General features: G+C 44.3%; 1 protein-coding gene across 2 annotated transcripts; it reads right to left on the bottom strand.

The window, feature by feature from the left end:
- Positions 1 to 2514: 2514 nt before the first annotated feature.
- Positions 2515 to 9874, bottom strand: TENT5A (terminal nucleotidyltransferase 5A). 2 transcript variants are annotated; one of them, XM_058835607.1, is made up of 3 exons: positions 9741 to 9874; positions 8423 to 8930; positions 2515 to 7422 (listed from the first exon to the last, which is right to left on the bottom strand). In XM_058835607.1, the coding sequence occupies exons 2-3, from the start codon at positions 8843 to 8845 to the stop codon at positions 6643 to 6645; spliced, it is 1203 nt and encodes a 400-aa protein (XP_058691590.1). In that variant the 5' UTR covers positions 8846 to 8930; positions 9741 to 9874; the 3' UTR covers positions 2515 to 6642. The 2 variants fall into 2 exon arrangements, with proteins under 2 accessions (XP_058691590.1, XP_058691589.1); XM_058835606.1 differs by lacking the exon at positions 9741 to 9874 and adding an exon at positions 9149 to 9323.
- Positions 9875 to 24303: the final 14429 nt, after the last annotated feature.

The following is a 24303-nucleotide window of genomic DNA, read 5'->3' on the forward strand; positions in this document are numbered from 1 at the left end:
CATTGCACATTCTGTCACAGCAGCCACATGAAATAGTGAAATTTTGCATGCACAAAACAGACTCTCTGGACAGCCTAAGGCTATGTAAGTATGTAGGAGATGAGTCTGTTTGTGATAGCTTATTAGGCTTTTGAAGAGTGAATATTTCTTCTCTAATGTACAAATTTTGATTTTGTGCTCTTGTTCCTTGCATGCAGACTAGAGCCCCACTGCAGAGGTACTTCTGACACACACCTATAGATATTCAGGGCATTGCTGCAAAACTACATTAGCTCCCATGCAACAGCATATAGCTGTGCTTTACCTAAGGACATACAGCCACATGCACTGAATTCTACTAAAAACACATAAATAAAAGGGAGGAGGTTGCTTCGTGGCAGCTTTAGGAAGGCATGACTAGATCTACACAAACACTTGGGAAGAAAATGTGTGCAACTTCTACAAAACTCACTGAAGAGGTTTCACAGACAAGAGCAAATGGCCTCAAGTTGCACCAGGGGAGGTTTAGGTTGGATATTAGGAAGAAATTCCTTCACCAAAAAAATTGTCAAGCGTTGGAACACGCTGCCCTAGGAAGTGTGGTGTAGTCACCATCTCTGGAGGTATTTAATGATAAGTAGATATAGTACTTAGGGATATGTTTTAGTGGTGATGGGTAAATGGTTGGACTTGATGATCTTAAAAGTCTTTCCAACCTAAATAATTCTATAAAAACAAGAAACTCAGTTTCATTCCTGAGTAAAGGGGTTCCTGCGTAATTTTTTTATGGCAATATAATAAATATGTGCTGCTGCAGCCAAGGAAAACCACAGACTGTAACTTATCTTGATAAGTGACAGCTTCTCTGATCTGACTTATTTTAGCAGGGCGAACAGAAGTTAAAGACTTGAGCTATTTCTCCTCTCTTACTGTAATCTATCAGTGTGTCCTCCTGCTTTCCACGGTGCCATTGTTCAGGTGATTTACACTGTCCCACTTTGCTTTTTCAGTCCCTCCTCTTCAGTATTTGACTGCTTCCTCCCTCCTGAGAATCACACCATTCTGAAGTGAGCATTCTAAAGTGTCCACATCACGCTCCTCCCCAGTTTGGGAAAGAGGACTCGCAATGCTCCAGACACTCAACTGGCTCTCAAAAATTCCCCCCAAATTTAAGCAGAGAAATGGAAATTAACTCACTCCAAAGCATAAGAGTATCCATCTGGGCTTTGATTTTGAGATACAAGCAAAGGCATTTAGATATAGATGATTTCAAATCCCCCAGTTTCCATCTGTGTCTTTGGGTAGTTGCCTTTGTCAAACTGCCTGAAATATTTCCTAACTGAGCAAGTTAGCAGGAGGAAAGGTTAGGCCACGTGCCCCTCCCTTTTCTGGCAGTAACATGGGAGGAAAGATGATGCTGTACAGGCAGGGATGCTGAGTGCATCCCCCCCTCCTGGCCAGGCCGATTTCAAAAGAGGTACTGTGCAGAAGGCACCCAGGATTCGGCAAGGGGGCTGCTCCTGTGCCTGGAAAAAAGGAGCAATCCCACCAGCTTGTTTGGTTGGTTTTTTTACAGAGGAATACAGGTTCACTCATCATTACAGTAAGCATATTCACACTCCCACTGAGCCAGTTTGAGACTTCCAAGGCCAGCATGGTGTATGAATGAGCCTAGTACGAGCGATATACTGCAGACTCTTAGCCAACATTTTTCAAATTTGGGTCAGTCTGAGGCACCGTGGCTGAAAAAGTATTGCCACAAGCATTGTGAATTAGTATTTTATTTTCCCTTGAAGTGCTTTTTGAGGAAATGAGCCTTCATTACTGAGGCATCTCTCCTGTAAACACAGAAAACAGAAAATACCTCTGCTGACAAGGGCAGCATTGTAGGGCAAGGAAGAAGAGTAAACATTGAATCTGCAGGAAGAAGTGGACTGATTCAGCAGCTGAATCAATCAGGCATGTGCGTCCCTTCTCCCCAGCAGCACCCCAAGCTTCAGGACCTGCAGCACCCCGCCAGCCACAGCTGGCACCACCTTTACAGCCAGGCAGCAGCACACCATTGCCCCCTGGGCCTACCAAAATGGTCAGGTGGAGACGTCAGCCCTACCAAATATACCTCAAGGACACCAGGACCCCCATTCCTGCCAGCAGGATTCCTGCTTGGTGGTGCACTGATCACAGCCGTCACAAAGCCCCAGTCCCGCGACCTAAACTGGGAGGGCAGCGAGGGCGTGGGGTTGCCATGGCGCTGTTTCATTTTCATGTTTTGGACCATTTGCACAGCCCAACTGGTGCTGGAGTGTGTATTTTTGGCAGTGGCTGGGGAGGTTCCTCTGCAGCTGAGTACAGCCAGCCAAACTCAGCTGGCACGAGGCAGGGCTTTTCAAAATGTTCTGTGCTCCAATCGGAAAGCAGCCGAATGCTACTCTTCTCAGAAAAGTGCTGCCCTTGTCCTCTTTTAATGAAAGCGAACTTGGTATTCAGTAGGAGCAGGCCAAAGCTATTTCAGACACGGAAGACAGCAGACACAAATCAATAGAAAAAAATAACTTCTTTTTATTTACAAAAAAAATCCAAATATTGGATGCTGTAAACAAAATTCACAATCTGTTCCCTCTAGAGTCTGTTTTCCATCAGCTCTTTTTCTGTCTATGACAAAGCCTATAGTCAAAATGTTCCAAAAGAGCAATCCAAGGAGCAGTTTGCTTCAACAGGATGCCTTGCAGAAGGCAACAGTTGTAAGGAAATTTGAGGGAAAGCAAATCTGCACAGACTCCTACAGACTGCAGGAGCCTGCAGTGCCTTTAGCCAAGCTGTCTTGAAATTTGCAGGCTATTTTTTTTTTTTTACTATTTATTTTGTTAGCAAACCACTATTACAACAGCAAAACAGTACACTGATTTTCTTTCTTGCAAGGGAAATTCTCTGCATAAAGAAAACCATACAAAAGAATATATTCAAATAGGAGCTGAATATGCAAATACAATTTTTCCTTTTCTGTGCAGTTTTATCTAACACACTTCATTTTATCAATTAAAAAAGCGCCTTTTTTGAACCGGTAGGAGCTTCTGATGTGATGCAAACCAAGCATTTAGTAAGAGCTGTTTAGAGGATTTGTGTGAAGGCCTTTGTGCAAGATAAAAAATATTTTAAGTGCAATACGAGAAACTAGAAAAATATCTCTTTTTGTCTTCTAATTGCCCTTCTATTTTTAGGAGAAATGATCTTGTACTTGATAGGACAGCTACATCTAAGGAAGAAAAAAAAAGAAGAAAAAATCCCATTTAAAATCTCTTGGTTATTTCATGATCATTACATTGAACCAAGTTTAGTGCCCTGCTGGTTAGCAGGAAATTCAGCTGTGGCACAAACAGTTTTACTGTAATCAGGTCAATGTCTTTAATCAGTTCAGCTCTTTAAAAGGGGCACTGTCTTCTGTAGCACAAGCTCTAACCTTACAGCTGATTGGATGGGATAGATCAAGTCTACAAAGCAAGAACACGGTTATTAACTTTAGAAGTACCAGTGTGCTGAAGAGTAGGGGAAAAAACAGTTAAAAAGAAGTCAGACTTTATGGAGGGAAAGGTGTGCAAACCACAGAAATAAACCAGCTTTGAAAAGGGGTTCTTATTTTACTCTTGGCCTGAACTCATGCCTTCTTCCCACCTCTAACACCAGGCACATTTTAAGTCACCAGTCACAAATAAAACAAAGCTCCACCAGTTCCACCACTTGATCATTAACACATGTAAAACAGATCTGGAATACCTATATAATATATATAAAAACATATTATATATGTATCAAAATGCAAATGCCAAAAGGTGCAGTTTAGCTCAGAGCCCTGCTGTATGCACTACAAGGTAACTAGCTGCTGTCAATCAAAACAAAAAAAAAAACAAAAAAAAACCCAACCCACAGTAGGATTTGAGCTAAGAAGTAACTCAAAACTTTCTTTCAAGCAATGGTAAAAATAAAGGGTCTTTCAAAGAAAACCAGCACTGTATCACGTGTATTATCAGCATTCTGTGGTTGTGGCACAGCTACAGATTCTCAAACCCTTTTAAAGAGAGGATGACTCATTTATTTGCTGTAAATAGTTGTGGGAGAGAAGACATACCACATTACCAGCTGATCCTATTTCCCCAGCCCTCCCCTTGCTTCCGCTAGCAAGGCAGGAGCAGGAGGTAAGGGGAGCCAGTGGGCCATGAGCAGCCAGCCCGGACCCTCCAGGGGGCTGGAGGGAACCTCGCCGGGACAAGAAGCCCGTGGGAGGCTGCAGCCAGCACCAAAGGAAGGGAAGGTGGGGACAAGGTCTGCACGTCAATGCCAGGAATGGCAATGGACCAGCTTTTAAGTTTCCTGAAGGACTCGCAGGGAAGGTGCTTCAGTAAACAAATCGGGTTCCTATTAAAGTGCCTGCAGAGTGAAAAGTACAAAGCGCGACAAAAATAGATGTACCTTACTCGCTCCATAGGGAAAATACACTGCCAGGACACGAGTCCTCTCCTTCTCTCTGCCCCTGACTCCAGTGCCAGACCGTGCCTGTGACCAGGCAGGGCACAGACAGATTTCCTTCAAAAGCCTGAATTCCCTTTTTCTTTCCCCCCCTCAGAAAGAATAAGCGAAATATCAGAGTCAAGTGTCACTTAGTCATTAGGTTTTCGAAGCACAACAAAGAATTTAACACCTTCAGAGATGGCACTGAAGTGAAATCAGCAGGGGAGGTTGGTTTTTTTCCCCCCTGCTGGTCTTTCGGGAGAGGAAATGAAAGTGAATAGCTATTGTTCCAATGCAAAGTGATTCCATTTAAATAAAGTACAGTACTAAAATTGTAAATGCAGTGTGACAACCAGATCAAAGATGTTTAATATTTGCATAAAAATATATATATATATAATATATATATAAAATATAATTTTAAGCAATCGTGCAACACTCTTAAAAAGGGTTCATTTCACATTTGCTAAATTCTAGTGGTCCTGGAATGCACAATGCATTCTATTAAAAATACTCCTTTAAATATTAACAATTAGTGTTCAAATTACCAACTAATACAATATTCTTTAGCTGTCAGGGGGTTTAAATAAACCTATCTTTGATCCACGTTCCACTGAAATTACACATCATGGAGGTATGCAGTCACAACATTAGTGGGTTAAATGTCAAAATGGCATTACAGTACAAAACAGTTTAAAAAAAATCAGCTAGTCATATGTTTCTCTGTCTGTGGAATTATTATGGCTCACAAGCAACCCACTGAATTACTGTAATCCTTGTTCTTGCAACCAAAGACATTATCTGAATCCCACCTTAATCCTGACTGGTTCATTTACTCCAAATTTCTCAGGTGTGGGTTAAAATTTCACTGCAAGGTGCCCACTGTCCTATGACATCCTGTTGCAAACTGGAAAACAAGTAGTACTTTATTTAAACATTCCTTAATTGCTACATTTTCCTAGACCACATTAATATATATTGTGTGTGTATATATATAGATATACACCAATAACTTGTACATATATACACACACAAACATATATACACACATACACACACGTACCTAGGATAATAGCACACTGACAAAACATTAACTCTATACAGGTATTTGCCAAGAAAAAAAATAGGGCATTTCCTCCACCACTTATTCACAAGCTTACGGGTTGGTTTGTCTGGTTTTTTTTTTTATCCTTGTGTCCCTGATAAAAGAAAATGCATGGTTAAACCACAAAACTATATTTTTTTTTTCTCACTTCAAATTTTATGAAGGCATCAGGCACTTTTGATTACTATCGGTGTATACAAATATAGGAACATCTCATTTTACATATATATATATTTATATATATATACTCTACTGTATCTTCTTTGCTTGGATAACTTTTTTGTGAAATCTTTGGTCCTTAAGTATATACTTCTTGACACAGCTGGTTTTCCAGCATTCTCACATTTTTAAAATGTGAGGCATGCACACAGCTGGAAATAATGGACTTTGTCATCGTACATGTTTCTGTTTTTATAACTGTACCAATCCACTACTGTTCATTTGGAGCAAGCTGTTTCTGGTAAAGCATTCTAGTCAAGCAAGCTATACATTCTACACGGTCAATCCATAGACGGCACTTGCTGCAAGCCCCAAATGCAGTAATTCCAATATACAACTTTATTCAGCTTATCTCTGCTTTATGCCTCTAACTTTTAACTCCTGAATATATATAGAGCTGTTTTTTGTGAATTTTTTTTCTTTTGTTGTTTTTTTTGTTTTGTTTTGTTTCTTTCATATTCTCCCTTTTGCAGATCCCATTCTAGAGTAAGAATAAAAATAAAAGAAAATAAGGCTTTCCCACCTTCTCTATGCCAAAGCTATGGGAGCAGATATTGCCAACCCATATTGTCATCAAGCATTCCTCCCACACTTATTTCAGGAGAAGCTGGTTGCTTTTAATGACAGGCCTCTTGTGCTCTGGGGTAGGATCCAATTATTTTGGGGTTCTTTCTTGATCATGCTCCCATTAATTATTAGAAGAACCACAAGCTTGTCCCAAGCTTGAAAACTAGAGCAGATCATCATTGCACAAAACACCCCATTTCAGAGGGACCCGTCGCCCCTTCCTACATCTTAGAGAAAGTTCTCTCCACGGGGTCTACTAATTTTGGTTCTTAATTACAGGGCAGCCAAGTAGAGTATGTGTGCTGCTGGCAAGGGAACACCGTCTGAACCTGGGCAATATAGTAATTGCTGAAGTTGGCATCTGCTACGTATGGGGCTGGCTGGTAATAGCAGGTGACATTGGCCACGTTGGGGATGATATTCTGCTCGGCTAGGACCCGGATAGCCAGCATGGTGATCAGATTCAGAGTCTGTCTCCTCTCATGTCCCATCAGGCACACTGTGCTCTCATTCACCACACCGTGAAGGGTCATGAGATAGTCATACTTGCGGTCTTCTAATCCCACAAAGTGGTTCTGCAAGTAGGACTCCAGCTTTCTCTGCTGTTCGCCAATGTCTGAGAAGTCAATGAAAAACCTCGAACACATGTATCTCTGCAGGGATTTAATCTCAGATTCAGAGGCTGCCCTAAAGCCCCTTACCAAAAGGTTGCAGTACTTCAGCAGACCACCTCCTCTGATTTCTTCTGGGTTTCTGGTGGCAATTATCTTGTTGCAGAGGTGATCAAAGGCTTCCTGGAAATCCCCATAAACGCTCTCGCCAATGATAGTTGGGTGAAAAGTTTCAGTCATCGGATTCTCTGAGCACTCATAAAAAAGCAGCAGGGAGTCCAGCTTGATTTGAAAGGAATCGACACTGAATTCAAACTGCCGCCTCAGAGAGTCCACGAATTTCAGCTCCACATTTTTGCCACTGTTGTTGGACAGGGAGATAAGACTCCATCGGTCTGAATCATTGCATACTTTTACCATTTTCTGCACATAAGCCTCCTATAATCAGAAAGACAAAATGAGCAAATCAAGACAAAGATCCAATAAATTTCTCCTTCACTGTGTCCACGCACCCCTCCCAAGCCCCCCCTCCCCCAATACCTGCATTTCATAAAAGATTTCATGGAGCCTGCAGATACAAACCAGAGAATGAGTGCTTAATGTGAGAGCTTAAAATGCTGTCACTGCAAGGGTATGACAGGGAAGGGTGTTCTGCTGGGACTGTGTCATGCAAGGGAAGCATACAGCAACATTACTTTGTTCGTTCACTTCTAAATACATCTACAGACTAAGTTCATGACACACCTGCCAAATATGCCTGCACCCATATGCAGGTCACTACCACAATCTGATAAGAAATCTTATTTACTGGTTTTCACTTCTTTCTCTACTTCCCAAAAAACAAGTTAGCAAATGTTCATTCCCCTCAATCCTACCAGTGCACGTTCCATGAATCAGTCCCATATTAAATAAATAAATAAATAAATAAATAAAATCCCTCCAAAAATCTGAAAGTATTTTGATTCAACCTAATCAACTCAAGCAAAGTGTCTTCTAGAGGAGGGAATATGCCTCCGCACTGGGGCACTCAGCACACCTGGAATCATGCCTTGCAGACAGGGTTTCCCTCTCGCAGACGTTAAATCCATCTACGCTCCCCGTGCACCCGGGAACCGGGGCCGGCAAGCCCAGCTGCCGCCGACCCGGGCAAGGAGAGAGATGTGCAGCGTCTGGCACACGCCCCAGGTAAAACAACGCTCCCAGCAAACCAGCCGGGAGGGAGGAAAAGCTAATTAATCCTGAAGAGACCCTGTCAGGGAGCTTCACTGTAAACTCCTCCTCGGTTTTAAATCGCTCGGGGTTCCCGTGGGTCGCGGGGGTGTTGGGGGAGCTGCGTCCCTGAGCGCACCACTCCATCCCCAGAGGGAAGGTGCCCGCTCCCCGCAGGCAGGCGCTCACACCTGCCCGCTCCGGGCGTCTGGGCGGAGGGCAGGTTTACCTTGAGTGTGAGAGGCGTGATCTTCTCCTTATTCACCCCCTCGGGTAAGAAATCCAAGAGGCAGTCCAAGACCACGTCCTTCACAGTCTGAAATTCGGCTTCTCCTTTGAGGTCGGCGCAGAAGATGAGGTCCAAGTCCTTGTAGCCCAGGCCGCTGTCCTGGTGGAGGACGTGGCTGGCGGCCGAGCCGTTCAGCCGCACGTCCCGCAGGCCGATGCCCTTCTCTTCCAGCCGGCTCCGCACCACCTTGACGATCTGGCGAGGCTGCATGGCCAGCGTGGGGAAGTTGCCGCGGCCGTGGATGGGGATGGTTTCGCTGAGGATGCGGTCCAGACGCTGCACTTGCTCCCAGTTCAGCACGTTGCAGTGCGCGCTCTCGCCGCCGTCCGCGGAACTCCCGCCGGCCTTCTCATCGTCTGCCATGGTGAGCGGCCGCCGCCTGCCCGGGCTGGATCCAGGCACCGCTCCGGCTCTCCGCCGGCCCCCCGGGGCCTCTTTCTCTCCGCGCCTGGCAAAAGAGGAGGAAAAGCCAGCGGTCAGCAGCTGCGTGCACCCGGCGCCCGAGCTCCGTTCCCCTGCGGCCGTCCCTTTCAGTGGGGAAGCGGGGAGACGAACCTACTGATTAGATTTTGAAAATAAATAAATAAATAAATAAAATGGGGGGGTGGGGGGAGGAAAAGCCCCCCAGTGCCAGGTGGTGGTGCACGATAAGGGAAGGTGCCCGACCTGCAGCGCCGCTGCTTGCGCCGCTCTCCGCGCTCCCGCCGGGGCAGAGGCCGCCCCGCACCGACGGAGAGGCCGCCCCGCACCGCCCAAGAGGCCGCCGCAGGCTGCCGCCGTCTCCGGAGCTTTCGTAGTTCTGGCCGGGAAAGGTCCCCAGTAGTTTTTATACGGGGTTTCTCCGCGCTTCCGGGGCTCCGAGTCACGGCACCCGCGTCCCGCCCCCTCTATCTGCATGGCCGGCCTCGGCGGTGCCCCCGGCCCGCCCACACCCCGCGCACCCGCGGGCCGCCCTCCCGCCCGCCCCTCGGCGCCCGCCCCGCACCGCCCCGCGCCGGGAGAGCCGCGCAGCGCAGCGCAGCCTCCTCCGCACGGCTCCGGACAGGCAACAAGTGCAGCAGCGCTCCCTGCCCCAGCGGGGCGCGGCCCCTCCCGCTCCTGCCGTGCCTAGATGCGCGCTCAGGGGCACCCAGATCCGCGCTGCCATTCATTCCCGATTCTTTTTTTCTTTCTGCCTTTTTAGCCCCCGCCCGTCGTTCCTCCCCCCCCCTCCCACCCCGACATTCCCGGTCATCCCAGGCTCAGCCAAACTTCATACCAGAGCGACGGAATTTGGCAAGGGCCCCTGTCCAAGCAAATGCCGAGGATCCCGGGCCGTGTGGTTTGCGCTGCTCGGCTCCTGACCGAGATTTGCAGAGCCGCCTGCGGCAGCGCAGCGGCATCACGCCGTGCCTGCCCGGCCCCTTCCCCCGTGCCCGCCCGCCCTCCTCGCCGGCGACAGGAGAAAAAAGATCCCGAAGACCACGGAGGAGCCGCTGCCTTCCAGAGGAGCATCCTGCCTATAGAGTACAACTTGGGTAACCGCGGAGCCGTAAAAATGAAGTGGAAGACAAGCACATTATATAAACATGCCCATATATTGTATTTCTATTTTCTTTTAAATAACGATGAATGCATCAGCTTGTTTTTCACCTGTTACGTACATGCATGTAGTTCTTATTTAAAGTACACATAGATACTATATGGATATCGATATCGATACTATTTCAAGACAGATACTATTTAAAACATATGCATACTGTTTAAAACAGACACACCCGATGCAGCACCCGGGGCCGCCCCAGCGCGCATCCCGCGCACGCCAGCGCGCTGTAGACAGCGGGTTGCGCGGAAGTATGAAGGATGCAGTGCTGGGGGACACGGGGAAGGGGGGGGGGGGGGGGGGGGGTCATGGACGGTGTTGCGTCACCACTCGCAGCTCGTCCGCAGCTTTGTGACGCGCGGCAGGAGGGGCTAAAGGCGACGTGACGCGCGGCTCCCTCAGCCGAACGCTTCGCCGAAAAGAGGGGGGGGGGGGGGGGAGACGACACAGCCCGGCGGGGTTTACTGTCCCCTCCCCCACCTTCAGCGCCCCCCTTCCCCAGTTTTCTCCCGCCTCGGGATGGGGTCAGGGCTGAGGGGCCTGTCGGGAAGCCCCGAGCCCGGCACACCCCACCCTACCCCACACACCGGGCGGGGGTCCCGGCGCTGTGCCCGCCCCGTCGGGGCGCTCCCGGCCGGCGCAGCGCGGGGCAAGGGCGCCCCCTGCCGGCTCCCGCGGGGCGGGGCGGGGGACCGGGGGCGGCTCGGGCTTTGATCCATCGCCCACATTGCCCACATTGGCCAAGGGCGGCTCGGGCTTTGATCCATCGCCCACATTGCCCACATTGCCCACGGCTTGGCCAGCACCTGTCCGCTCCCCGCTCCCGAGCGCACACGGAGCGGGGCTGACTCCACCCTGTACCCCGTCATGCGGCACCGCCGCCCCCTCCCCGTGCCGCTCTCGGCGCGATAAAAGTGTTTGTATTGCTCTGTGTCAATATGTTATAGGGAAAAAAAAAAATTAAAAAAGAGAAAGAAAATAGAAAGCTTTTAGAATCCGAATATGTTCGAGTGACTGCAGCTCAACAGCAGAAACAGAACGTTGTTCGTCTGCCAGCATATTGAATAGGGTTTGCCAGCTTTCTCCTTTATGTAAAATAAATACTCAGACTAAGCAGCCTGCTGGCAGGGGAGCCTGGTGAGTGGAGCCTGGGACTGGCTGCTGGGACCCTGGGCCCCTGGCTACTGCTGCTGGGCACAGGGAGGCCCCACTCTTCCCCTGGCTGCAGGACCCACATCTCCTCACACTGCCCATGCATCCCGAAAGGAGAGCGACAAGCCCTGCCCAGCTCTCTGCAGGGCAGAGAGCCATCCAGGGGCTCCTCAGGTCCAGCCAGGTGACAGCCGAGAGCAGGGGCTCACAGGGGTCCCAGCACAGGGGCTGCCTGCCTGCAGCACTGAGGCATCACTGCCCTCCCAGTGTGGTTAGGGAGCTCGGAGAGGTTAAAACATAACCCCATTCCCAGACTGGCATCACTCAGTTCATCACAGTTCACTAGGGCACATAATTTAATCTTTCAAAAGGGTTAACTACCTTATTTATAAGCAAATTATCATTATCAGCAATCAGGCAGATTACTGATTTCTAGAGTAAGGACAAAGATCAGACTTGGAAGCTCATCCCATATTAAGCAAGACCAACTCCAAGAAACTGAGAAAACTTCCTGTCTGGGGGCAACCAACATTTCATTTAACTTGTGTTTCTCAGCATGTTGCAATGAAATATTAGCAGTTTTTTGAATACTGCAGAATGTACCAGCGCATTTACACTGGTCAGTAGGACCTAATGATATTTTATGTGGATTTTGTTTCATTTCCCCATGAAGTGTGACTTTTGACCTCTCTTGAATTGCTATCGCTTGCCCACTTAAAAAGGAAAATGGGCAGAAGTTCATCGTGGAGAACACTGATTTGCTAAAGACAAGGTGAATGCGTCTCAAAAGGAAGACCTTTACACTGCCGGGCTTTGCCAAAGGAAAGGGGCTAGCCAAGACCTAGCCTCACCCTCCCTTTCTCAGTGTAAGCACCTGCAAATCTCCTCCCACTCACCTGAAAGAAGAAACAAAATAGTTTCCAGTCAGAATCACTGCATTTACATTTTTTTCAGTTCAGAAATGTGCAAAGGATATTAATCATTATACTCGTTGTAAGATCAGGAATTATTTGCACTGATGTGCAATTCTTTTCACTTCTCTTCCCCTAATTAATGGATACCAGATAAAGGGTATTTTATATATATTTTTTAAATAAACTGTAAATAAAAGAGAAATAGAACTCTTATCAGTGTAGTACTTTACTTAGGGTATATATACACTATGGAATTTTTGCTCCTCTGTCTGACTTGAGTGTGAAAGCCCACATCACTTTAAATCAGTAGAAATCATTAAGAATTGTAGCAAGAAATTGAATTAGGGTGAATTACATTATAAGAAATTTAGAAATATTTGTATGAGTTACAGAGATTATTCTAATTATGACTGATACTGGTAACACTGCTGCTAATAAAAGCATTAATTCAGCTCATGAACACATTCTGTCCCTTTAATGACAAACTTACTTTTGGAAGGAAAAGGTGGGGATTTTTAAATTGTCAGTGTGAGCAGTAATTCTTTGACAGAATTTTGATTGTATTACTCACTCAGGTTGTTTGTGCTGCCCAAGCAATTAGTAGGAACACAAGATGTGTGATGTGAATCATGTCTTTCTGTATGTTAGCACAATATTTTTCAATTAGTCCCTTCATCTCACCCGTACTCTCAGTCCTGCTCTAGCACAAATGAAAATGAATAGCAATAAATGTGTTTCTCATGTATGCATTTGTGTATATTTGCCTAATACAGTCCTCGGTGTGAGCTCTTCATTCAGCTTGGCCACGTAACAGAGTGTACTCTCCAGGTGAGCTCTGCTGAATTTAGGAATTTAAGTATTTTATTGACTGAATTACATCAACTGTGACTGTAATGTTCTGCCTCCCTTCTACCCAAGACGTGGTGCCTAAAACAGGAATATGCTCTTTCTGGCAGAAAAAAAAGAGCCAGAAACTGTGACTCTTCGTCTGTGCCTAGTCTAGGAATTGGTTCCCATTTGGTGCCCAGCAGGAGCAAAACTTCTGGTTTCGTTTTTTCCGAGAGGAGCTGAGTTTGTGTGACAGAGCTACTCTGCCAACACTGCCAATATGTGTTACCTACAGACAGGGAGGGGATTCACTTCTGAGTAGGAACACTGCTTCAGTCCAAAACTAGTGTCGACTCAGACAGAGGTGTTTGTTTTTATTAAAAACCTAACAAACATCAATTTAACAAAAAATCTGTCATTACTACACATTAAAAGCAGAAGTCTGGATTGGTTTGACAGGAACAAAGTCTAGGAAGTTAAAAAAACAGCCTTAGAAGAAGATCAGAAAAAAAGATACAATACAATTTTATCATAATTTTGTCATGAAAAGTTTGGTAATGTCATTCCTGCTTTCTTTTATTGTTTTTTCCAATCCTTCTATTAAGAACAGTTATTCCTATTGGAGAGACAAACAGCAGGTGCCATCATGATGATATTTCCTATGTCCATTTGACAATGTTAAAAATGCAAATAGATGCTCAGAATAATTAAAAAGTCTGTATCAAGATGGACATCGAGAGCCACAATTTCCAAGTTGCTGAATGTGCAGTGTGCCAAGTGTGGAAGAAGAGGCTGTGCAAGGGGAGCCCTGGGGCCCCTCGGCAGCCCTGGCTGCAGTGGGAATGGCGGTGATTGCACAGGGACACAGCAGCTTCCCACCCACACCTGGCACAGCAGCTCCTTCTGTCTCTGCTCAAAAGTGCCTTAGCACAGCTGGCTTGCCCTATCTCATGCAGAGGCCAACGGCAACTAAAACACTAAAAATGAGATCTTGACCTAAATTTTCTTCTCTGTTGAAATGGAAAGACATTGCTGGGCAGCAGTCACCGGAAAACTTCTTTATGTTATTCACTGTGTTGCTACACAATTATCTTGCTGGAAACAGCAGCTCTAGGGCTGAAGAATATTCATAGCTCTTCTCCACACAGATAGCATCTGAATGTATCAACTCAGCTCCAGATACCAAACTTCTGGAGAATGCAGGCTGCTGTACCCTTTTTCCTCCCTCCTCTTCATCACCCCCACGTGCAGCTGTTGGCAGGTGACCCGGGCAGCTGCCGGCTCTATCCCACTCCCCCTGCTGCTCTTCTGGGCAACCCACCGGAGTGCTCAGTGTGCTACAGCTCTTCTCTGCTGCTTGCTGCCCCAAGCCAGAGAGTGGGCAGAGCTCAACGAGCTCCCAGCCAGCAGGACAAGAGTTCAGAGGGCTTGACCTGAGTGGGAAATCATGGGAACTAACACAAAGTCGTCAGATTCGAACAGAGCCCAGCCTCACCCATGCACCAGACATACACAATCTGGAAATTAGTTTCATGAGAACAGTAAATGGAGGCTTTGTAGAAATACTTTTGAGTATCAAAAGGACTAATACTGTTATTGACAATAGCACAGAGTAAAGTACTTTCTACCAGACACACTTGCAATCCATTGCAAATTTTGTTTGATTCATATTTTTTCTCAGAACTAGTCTGGGAAAAATTTGAACATGGGTGTGGAAGCAGAGCTCAAAACCTGTTTTTATAGGGGTTTTCTTGTTGGTTTTTGTTTGTTTGTTTTCTCACAAAAGTATTCAAATCTGATTTAAATTTTTTTTACAAGGGTTTTGTCTTTCTCTTGCTTGCATGCACAAGGTAGTCTTCTGATACTTTGATATTCTGTAGTTCACAATGATTTATTTAGAAAATTTATTTCCGTGCTTGACATTTTGTGATGGAGTAATCAATACTAGAAATCAGTACTAGAATTATCATTAACTGCTGGAGTAGTCAATACTAAGGTTCTTTGATTAAAATGAAAATCAGAGATACTAGAAAACGATCTTTCAAAGATAAATAAAAGAAATCTTTGTGCTTTCAAAGTACTACTCTTTTATTAGTTTTATTTTCCTTCTGCCAAATTTTACTGGAAAGATGTTTTACTCATCCTGGGAAAAAATTCAATGTTTGGACTAAATACTGTGATGTTTTGAAAAGGTGCAGTTTGAAGAAGGCCAAATTATCAGAATTTTCTGATGGGCCTGCCAGTGGCTTTTTGCAATGCTGCTGAGAGTGTGTTAAATGAAATAGTAGTATTCAACATTGTGCATTGCTGCAACAGCCACTGGCCAAGCCAAGAGATCAAGGCACCAAAAGACTCATCTATCAAAAAACCTGTTCCTGTCTCATAGGAAATTCACAGACTAAATGCACCACTGTATTGCGGTAACTTATATTAGGCAAACCCACCAGCATTTGCCTCGAGCAGGATTTTTCAGAGCTGGTGATGAAACAGAACAGGAAATGGCAAACCTCTCATCTCCTCCATGCCAGGCTGGCAGCCATCCCAGCCTGCAAAGCACAGGATGCTATGGTCCTGTCAAACCCTTTTTTCTCTAGGTCACCTGCAAAAAAAAAAAAATAGCCATGTTCTCAGGTTCTGTTATGTTTTACACCCAGATATTGTTGTGATTTTGCCCATGTTGGCCCTTGGGATCAAAGTGCAATAAAAATTAACTATACAAGATCTTAGTTTTTCCTAGTCATATGGAAGTCACAAATAAGACCTTTTTTTTTTTTACTTTTTGGGGGTTTTGTTTTGTTTAGTTTTTGGTGTTTTTTTATCAAGAAGCCACATTTTTCACTGGTATGTAGGAGAGTTTAAAGCTTCAGTATTTCTACTCCCATAGGAAAAAACACCCCTGCAATGTTTCATGACTCATGCATTCATGCAACCCCATTTGCTTCTGATTTGTAGGATTTTATGCTGATTTGACTTTTTCATGTTTTGTTTACCCTACAATGCATTAAGCTCACGTGGGAATATTCCAGTGGATTTCAGAATTCCTCCTTTTATTCAGGGGAGGTGGAGAAACTCGTCATTTCCGATTTAAACAAGCTGTTCTGCTTTTGGAACAGTAAACTGTAGAGTGAAAACACGTGATGTGAACTAACAGAAATTGGGTTACTGTTCATTCAGACAGAATCAGTTTCACAGAGTCAAAGCCATAATGTAGTTTCACCTATTACAAAACAAATGGTGTTTTACTAAGTGCTTTCACTGCCAGGACTATGACTCCTGATGGAGTCAGGGCATCTTTCAGTCTAGATTACAGTCCATAAATGCTGGAAGTTAAATGGATTACTACTGAAAATGTGTTTTATTATCCAATTAACCTCACTGTTAAAAATGTGCATTATACTCCTAGTCAGAAGTCAAATTTGCACAGAATGGGGGTGTTTGCATTGAAATTTGCTGTACACTGAAATGACATGTGTATTCCCAGAATGCTATTCTTAGCACCTATAAAAAAGTGACATATAATCTCCAGATTTGGTACTCCTCCTGTTAAAACTGCCTGTTGAAGTAATACTGGCAAATACCTGCATAGAGGCACAATAAGAATTCTTTAGCTATCATCCCACACGGCTTTACATCTCACCCAAGATGTAAGGTAGCAGGCTGCTCTTAAATCAGGTTGCCAATGTTGTCTAGCTGTTCCCAGAAAGGCAAAATGTGCTTGTTTAGAGCCAAACATTACTCTAGAGCAGAGAGCAGATTTTGGTTATCTGGAGCAGATTTTGGTTATCTAGAGTTCTACAGATGGATCTTTGGCCTAAAGGCAAAGAATCAAAATGCCATGAAGATGAAAGAATGAAACTCAACATGTTAGGACTGTGCAAGTGGGAACACAACCAAAACTCTGTGCAGCAAAGGACCAAAAGGGTGTGAGAAGAACACTCATCCAAAGAAGCAAAGAGCTGAAGAGTACAACATGTCTGTTTCTGCACCTTAAAAGAGGGGAGCTGATGGCCCCCTCTGCTACCACTGGAAAATCACAGTTTGTTTCAGACACCTTAGCAAGAAATAACTTTGCTGGAGCCCATGGAATGCCACCATGCTGGGCCAGTGAGCACTGCCATTGTACCTGAATCCTGGTGCTGCCTTGGCTTTTCCAGGATTGCAATATGTCAGTAGGCATCCATTCTTAATCTTAATAAGCATGCAAATTTGTCCCTTTTCTTTTTTTTTTTTTCCTTCATCCTTTCTTCTTTCTCTACCACCGATGATACTCAGCTCTCTACATGCTAATGGTGGCAGCTGGAGCAAGGAATGCAAGCTGATTTGGAATTGTACTGCCCTCACAAACAAGAATACAGTGTTGTTCTTTGCCACGGCACCAACTACAACACTTCTTTTTTCTTCCATGGGTCTCCTTTTCTTTCACAGGAAAACCTGCTTCTCAATACCATGCACTGTTTCGGTATGCTAGGTTCAAAGAGCAAAATGATGACAGAGGTGAGTGTTTAGTCAGAGTGCAGAGAAAAAATGAACTAGGCAATTTATCAAGTACATTTCAAAACAAAAGCAGGGTATTAAAAAAAACCAAACAAATTAAAACAAACAAAACAAAACAACCAATTTTTTTTTTTTCCTAATTAGAAAGGAAAGCATGCCATGGGTGCCAAAAACAAACAATGTTTTTTTCCCATGAAAGATTTTTCCTCCAGGAATGTGAAAATTATACAGATCAGTAACTTAGGCAGCTTATTTTGTAGCTCTATGCCCCGCCACCACCTCAGTAGAAGGAAGAGAGCCACCTCCGATGAAGAGAAGGTTCCAATCTGTGCTGCCAGCTCTCTTGCTGAGACCCTGCAGGATCCCAAATGGAATGAGCTTCATCAAGGGCCATCGCCTACCACAGCTGCAAGTTACCACCAGTCTTTGTGCAATGCAAGCCAAGGACCCTGGGGCTCCAGCCCTTCCTGAGCACCACCAGAGCATTGCCAGCACTGTTTACTGCTGGGAGGGATGGGCAGCTGCACAGCAGCAGCTGCAACCCAGTTTTAGCTCTGAGAGAGCTACGAATTCTTGCTGTGCAGACGGAAGAGTTGTTGCTTCCCTGAGGAGCAGTTGCCAGAGCACAGAAGTCTTGAGCTGTGCCACTGGGACATGGGTCTCACTGCCTTTGAAGATCTCAGAAATCAGCAAGTCCTAGAACCCAGGAGGCTTTCCCTGACTGGGAAATGACCAGACCACCTCCCACCTCCAGCTCCTGCTGAGTTTGGGGATCCGCTGCTGCCCCCTTCCCAAGAGGCCTCCTCTTCAGAGCAGCAGCTCCAGCTCCTCAGTCGTGCTGAGATCAGCAATAGCCCAGCTGAGCTCTGAACCGTAAGCTGGCTTTGTGCATAGATAAAAATAGTTCAGCACAAATAACATTAACACCAAAATAAGGGCAACTCTCACATTTATAATCTTTTTTTTTTAATGTGAAGCCCTCACAAGGATGAAAGGGCAGAGACTACAAGTCCAAGCGTAAAAACTCTCTTAGTTGCAGCACTGCATGGTCCTTTTATCTCTTCTTTTTTTCTAGACAGGTTCCTTGGACATGCAAACTTTCAGGTGGGCTCTGCTAAGGAGTTAGGAGGAGTCATCACAGTGTGTAACCTCAACCCATTACTAGGATTGTAAAAAGGTGCTGAACTGTGAATGGAATCTTCCTTTTCAGCCATGATGTTTAAATGTTCCCCATCACAGTGAAAATCCTCTAAGCTTATCTGAGCCAAAATACAGAGAACAGTTTGTGAAATTTTGGTCTTTTGAAATAGAGCCTTGAGCTTGCCTCCTACTCATATCCAAACCTAAACTTATCCTGAGCAACAGCCTCAGCTCCCTTGCAGTCTAGACTCTTCTTCAAGTCTTTTTCCCCAATATTAAGGAACTTCTGGTGATTCTACCACTGTGCATCTGAAAGTGCTGTCAAGTGTTACAGTCCTGCAAAGGGACCTAGTAAATTAAACCAGAGTGAGTGGCGTGGGAATATTATAAGTCTATTTCTTGTTCCTCTGCTGAAGAATAGTCTTTGTTTTCAAAATTAACCCCCAGAGGTTCTTATTTATCAGCATAACATTTGTTTCACTGGCCACTGAATTCCAAATATTGCTTTGCCCTGGAGACCTGTTGTACTAATGCAGAGCTTCAGAGAAAGATTTCTATTCCACATGCCAAATGTTGCTATGATTCCTACTAGAATAATAGGGGAAGGATTTTGGCTCTACATACAGAGTATTTTATGAAGAGACAATCTGTGCTTTCACACAGAAGGCCTCACAAACAACCCTGGATTATTTCTTGAGGTGGTGCACAGAATTTCTCAATGTGAGAAGCTTGATTCCCCATCAATCTCTTCCCAACAATCCCAGGACATTTTTTTGGTAGGAGTCCTGTGTCTCCGGTGAGCCCACTGATGAGGCAGCTTCATACAAAAAGCTTGTTGTGATAGATATTGCTCTGCCAGCCATCCAACATCTTAATCCACAGCAAGGAAGCAGAGGTGCATTATTCCTTTTCTGCTGCTTACATCACACTGTGTGCCCACTTGAGGCAGATAATACATTTTTATATGTCTATGTTGTTAATATCTACAGCATAATTTACAGCTCTGTTGCTCTGAACAATCACACCTTGATTGCTGTTAAGCAGCAGATGCCCAATAAAAGCTGGTGTTGCACACATCCTTCCAACATCTGTCTTGCATGACATCATCTTTATATGTAATCCAGCAACCTCTTAAAAGCAGCCAGTGCCCTGCAGGCAAAGTGACTTGGTGCTCCTGTTAATCAAAGCATGCAGCTTTTCATCACTCACCACCTTCCACACCTAAATTTGAGTCTTACAGAAGTTTACAGTGCTTAATCACTAACCACACTTGCCCTGGTTGTGCCCAGAGGCCAAAGAAGCCCCATGCTATCCTGTGCCAGTCCTGTAAGAGGCAGGGGCACTGGCATCCCCCATTGCATCTCCACTGACCTCATGGCAAGTCAAAGAGAAGCCTGAAGTAGGTCAGGTGAGTGGGTAGATGGAGGAAGAAGCCCTGAGGCTTAGGAGAACGGGCTAATCAGAGAGGTGGTCTCCAGGAACAGAGGAAACCCAGATCTAGCTGAGGAAAATACCGATGCCATTTCTGCTTTGACAGCAGCTGCAACTGCTCCGCCAGCTTTCATCTCTGGCTGCCTCCTCCTCCGTTTTCTCTCCCATGGGTGGTGTGCCGGGGACGGGGATGGAAGTGCCAGGAGGGTTTTCGCAGCACTTCCAGCAGCTACTCTACTTAGTGGTGGTTGTCTCTGATTGTTTACGTGTTTATGTACTAAAGGCACAAAATTATCATGTGCCCTTCAAACCAGCACACCTGGAGAATGCACAAAACTAGGGATGGGCAAAACTGCTCTCTGATAATGACAGCATGGGAGTAGTGGGATAAAAAAACAGCCTGGAAATTATTTCGCCATTTTGCCTCTCATAAACTGTGATCCTGAGCTGATTTGTTTTTAAGGAGTTCTGGCGTTACTCCAAAGGGCTGCATTTTCCAGAGATGAGCTATCCATTTCCTCTGGTCTTTTTAACATGGCTGCAGCTGAACTTTTAAGCCAGATCATCCCAATTTGCAGGCATGAGATTATTGCTGGTGTGCAAAATGAGGTGGAGAATTAAAAATAACCGTGCCAGTAAATGTGCAGTCAGTTGGTTTAAGGCTTAGAGGTTTATGTGTCATTTGGAAGTACATGAGTTTCAGAATAGATTGTTCAGTAAGTCTGTGTGGTAGGGAGGCACGCAGTACAGAACTGACTCCTTTGATTTTCACGGATCATCTTAGGATATAGAAGCATGAAAAAACACCCAGGCACTCATTTTAGAACTGAATAGGTCAGTGCTTTAACTGCACATGATGAAAGCCAGAAGTGTACTTGGGTATACTTAGCTCAGCTTAGCTCAAACTAATAGTATTGTGCACATGTTAGGCTGTATCATACAGTGTAACACAGTGAATGTGTGGTCCTCAAAGGCAGAAGTGACTGACTCCAGCCATGTAGAAAAGATGCTGATGAAATTTCAAGAATCTTGATTTCCCATTGGCTTATTTATCTTTTACAAATTTTTTTTTTTTTTAAATGAGAGCATTTTTTAATTCCTGCTTTATACTGCTGCACAAATGCCCTACATTTAAGTGCAGTTCATAAACCTTCTGTACTCACTAGTAAGGAAAATGTTTGTAGCCCTCAGACACAGCCCAGACACAAAGCAGTCACCCAGCAGCCAAATCTTTTCATGTATTCTAAGTCACTCTTATTCATCATCTCTTCTTCTGGTGTATGTGTTTATATTCCTATATAAAGAAATGGAACTTTCTCTGGTCTTTCAATGCAAATTTAGTGCAGAAGAGATTTATGTCACATATCTCTTGTGCTGTTGAGTAGAGGTTCTTTAGTTTTGGACACTAGAACACATTAGCAATTCATCACAAAATGTGTAATTTAATAAATCATTTTGCATTCAGATATCGATACCTTTTCTTAACATTAAAAGACTTGGTCCATTATGGTCAGCCTGCTGACAACCCAGGTAAAGAGCTCCTCATCACCTTTTGTTTTTATGTCTACCTAAGGCCTGGGCCTCATGTGCTTGGACACTATGGTCACTCTTTAGCCAGCAGTGGTCCTTTAGAGGAGAAATTAGGGATATTTAGCTTCTTAAAACAGTTTTTAGTGGAGCTGAAGTCCTAAATTCGTCCTTTTTACTTAATAATTGTGCCTTCTTTTCCTCTTGCTAGCTCACACACATCTTCTTTTGATGTCTAAGATGTCCAAAATATTAAAACTAAACTTCCTACTCACCCTGAATAATACAAATGCAGCGGTCACCATTAAACATCTGTCAGTTTCTGCCCTGTTCCATCTGAAATATCCAACAAGGATTTATTATTCTGATTCTAATCCTAGAGAAGTGGCACAGACCACAAGTGTTTGGGTTTGTTGTTAGTATCCAACAGAGGAAAACACCTCAGTGCTCCTAGGAGAGGACCCAGAATTTAATAATCTTTCTGCATGGATTATTTGACTCCTAATTATTTAGTTTTTATGGGCTTCCTCCAACTCCTCATCCTGATCAGAGTGAACACACATCTTTACAGCCACTGCTTGTTCCTGCCAGCATCCTGGCAGTGGCACCTGCCCAGCCTTTGTTCAAAGCTGTGTACCACAGCTGGGGTGTGCAGATGCTGCCGATGCCAGGACACTGGCAGCTCGGGGCAGTAAAGCCTGCTGGATGGGTGACACAGGATCTGCACAGGTGGATTATTCTGAGCAGCTCAGGCAAAAATACATCCATTGTTCAGCAGTACCCAGAACAGCTAATCTTGCTCCCCTGTGCCAATTGCTGTCCTATTAAATGTGTACTTTTCATAGATGTAATTCGCAAATTCTGTGTGATACATCATGATCAGTAAAAATAAGGTCATTTAAAAACATTGTCTTCTCCTTCCTCTCCCTCTCTGTTCCCCCTCCTAAGATATTCCTGTGGGCAGTATGGACCCTGCCTGTCCCAAACTTCATCCACTTCACTTTAGACTAAACAATAAGGCATGAAAGGCATAATGATGGTGAAAAGTTAAAGGCAAAAAGAAATGGGAAAAAGCAATAAAAGAGAAGCAGCTGTAAACCTGCTGGTGCATTTACAGCTCATCCAACATGGACTAGAACCACAAATATATTTCTGCTGTCTGATGTATGGATATTGAATGCCCTACCCTTTTTGTTTACACATGCGTTTTCCACAAGGGAATGGAAGGTGGGAACCTTCCATTTTAGTTCAATAGTAGCCCACTGATTTCAAAACATGACATAAAAAAGGCTCTGCTGGGGCTTCAAAGTTACAGCAAGCTATGCAGTCTCAGTATCAGACATTTTGATAGAGGCTTTCTGACAAACAGTGGGTTTCAATTCTGCCAGGCTGCTGCTATTCTGGAGTGGTACAAGAACTGTGTACAGAAATACACCATTGGCTTTGTCTGCCTCTCCCATCTACATTCACACCAGCTGGAGACTTGGGCTTCTGACAAGACACCTGGACTCACCTGGAAGGGACGGTGTAATTTTGAAGTGCCATCTGAGTACTTTAATAATTCTGATCATTCATGTCATAGAGAGACCCTGAAGAACAAGATGGCATTTGTATACTGTCCTCTTTTCTCGTTCTTCTACCTTTCTGCTTATGTATTATATGTCAAAGTTGCAAGGGGCTGTCATTCATAACAGTAATCTGATGCCAATCATGTAAAAACTTCCTTTTAACAGAGATAAGATAATTCAGTCTACCAGTTCTTTAACTAAATAGGATTAATTAGCAGAAAGCCAGCTGCTTAATTCACCACTGACCTGTAAACCAGATAAGAATGAGGTCACTGGACATAATAGAGCTATTTAGGAGTTTAGGTCAAACTCTAATAGCAGAAAACATAATTTAAATATCAGTCTGATATAATAAAATTCTGGGGTAACAAAATATTGTTTATTAAAGAGAGATCTACTCTTTAAAATTGTGTGCTCAGTATACTCAAAAGTACATTCCTTCCAAAACAAGCAATTGCAACATCTAAGCATAGTCAGTGGACACCAGACTTTGACATTCAAACCCATCAAGCTTTTATATCCTTTCCCCCCAGATTTGTTATATAAAGATCACTTTTTGTGACCTTAAGATCTTGAAAGAGCTTCACATTATGAGAACCTTGTTTCATGTTTCAATGCATAAGAACCAGTGCTCCTCTGAACTTATCCAGAGTTATTGTCTTGATTAAAAGAAGCTGGTCTAAGGATTAAAAAAAATTAACAATGTGCATATATTTCTACTGCTCCCCAATTTTCCTCCAACTTCCACCTAAGTTTTCGCTATTTTTTTTTCTGAAAACGATTGTTTGCAAATTATAATTTCTATTATTAATACACATGTGCATTTGTATAATTTCTTCCAAAATAATGTTCCTGTTTTCCCCCAGAATCCCCGATTTCTTCCCCGAAATTATGTCATGCCTCTTCTCCTCATTAACTCAGGAATATCAGGCAGGGTTCTGATAGATTTGCCTACAGTAAATCATATTACAGTGTGCAAACTATAGTTTGCAAATATAGCGAATTGTAGTGTGCATGAACTTTCAAAGAGCTTGGTCCATCCAGAACCATGTACAGATCAGAAATACCACCTGAACGCACTCTTGGAAACTAACTGGACCTATTTTAAAACCTTGCGGTCATTTGAAAACCAGACACAACATCTGAGACAAGGAGCTAAAGAAAAATAATCTTGATTTTCATGTA

Source organism: Poecile atricapillus, chromosome 3, assembly GCF_030490865.1.
Source record: "Poecile atricapillus isolate bPoeAtr1 chromosome 3, bPoeAtr1.hap1, whole genome shotgun sequence".
In the NCBI taxonomy this organism is placed as follows: domain Eukaryota; kingdom Metazoa; phylum Chordata; class Aves; order Passeriformes; family Paridae; genus Poecile; species Poecile atricapillus.

Coding starts and splice junctions, on each gene's coding strand:
- TENT5A (XM_058835607.1), bottom strand. CDS start 8,845: ATGGCAGACGATGAGAAGGCCGGCGGGAGTTCCGCGGACGGCGGCGAG. Junction 7,423..8,422: donor TCACGCCTCTCACACTCAAG/GTAAACCTGCCC, acceptor TTCTGATTATAG/GAGGCTTATGTGCAGAAAAT.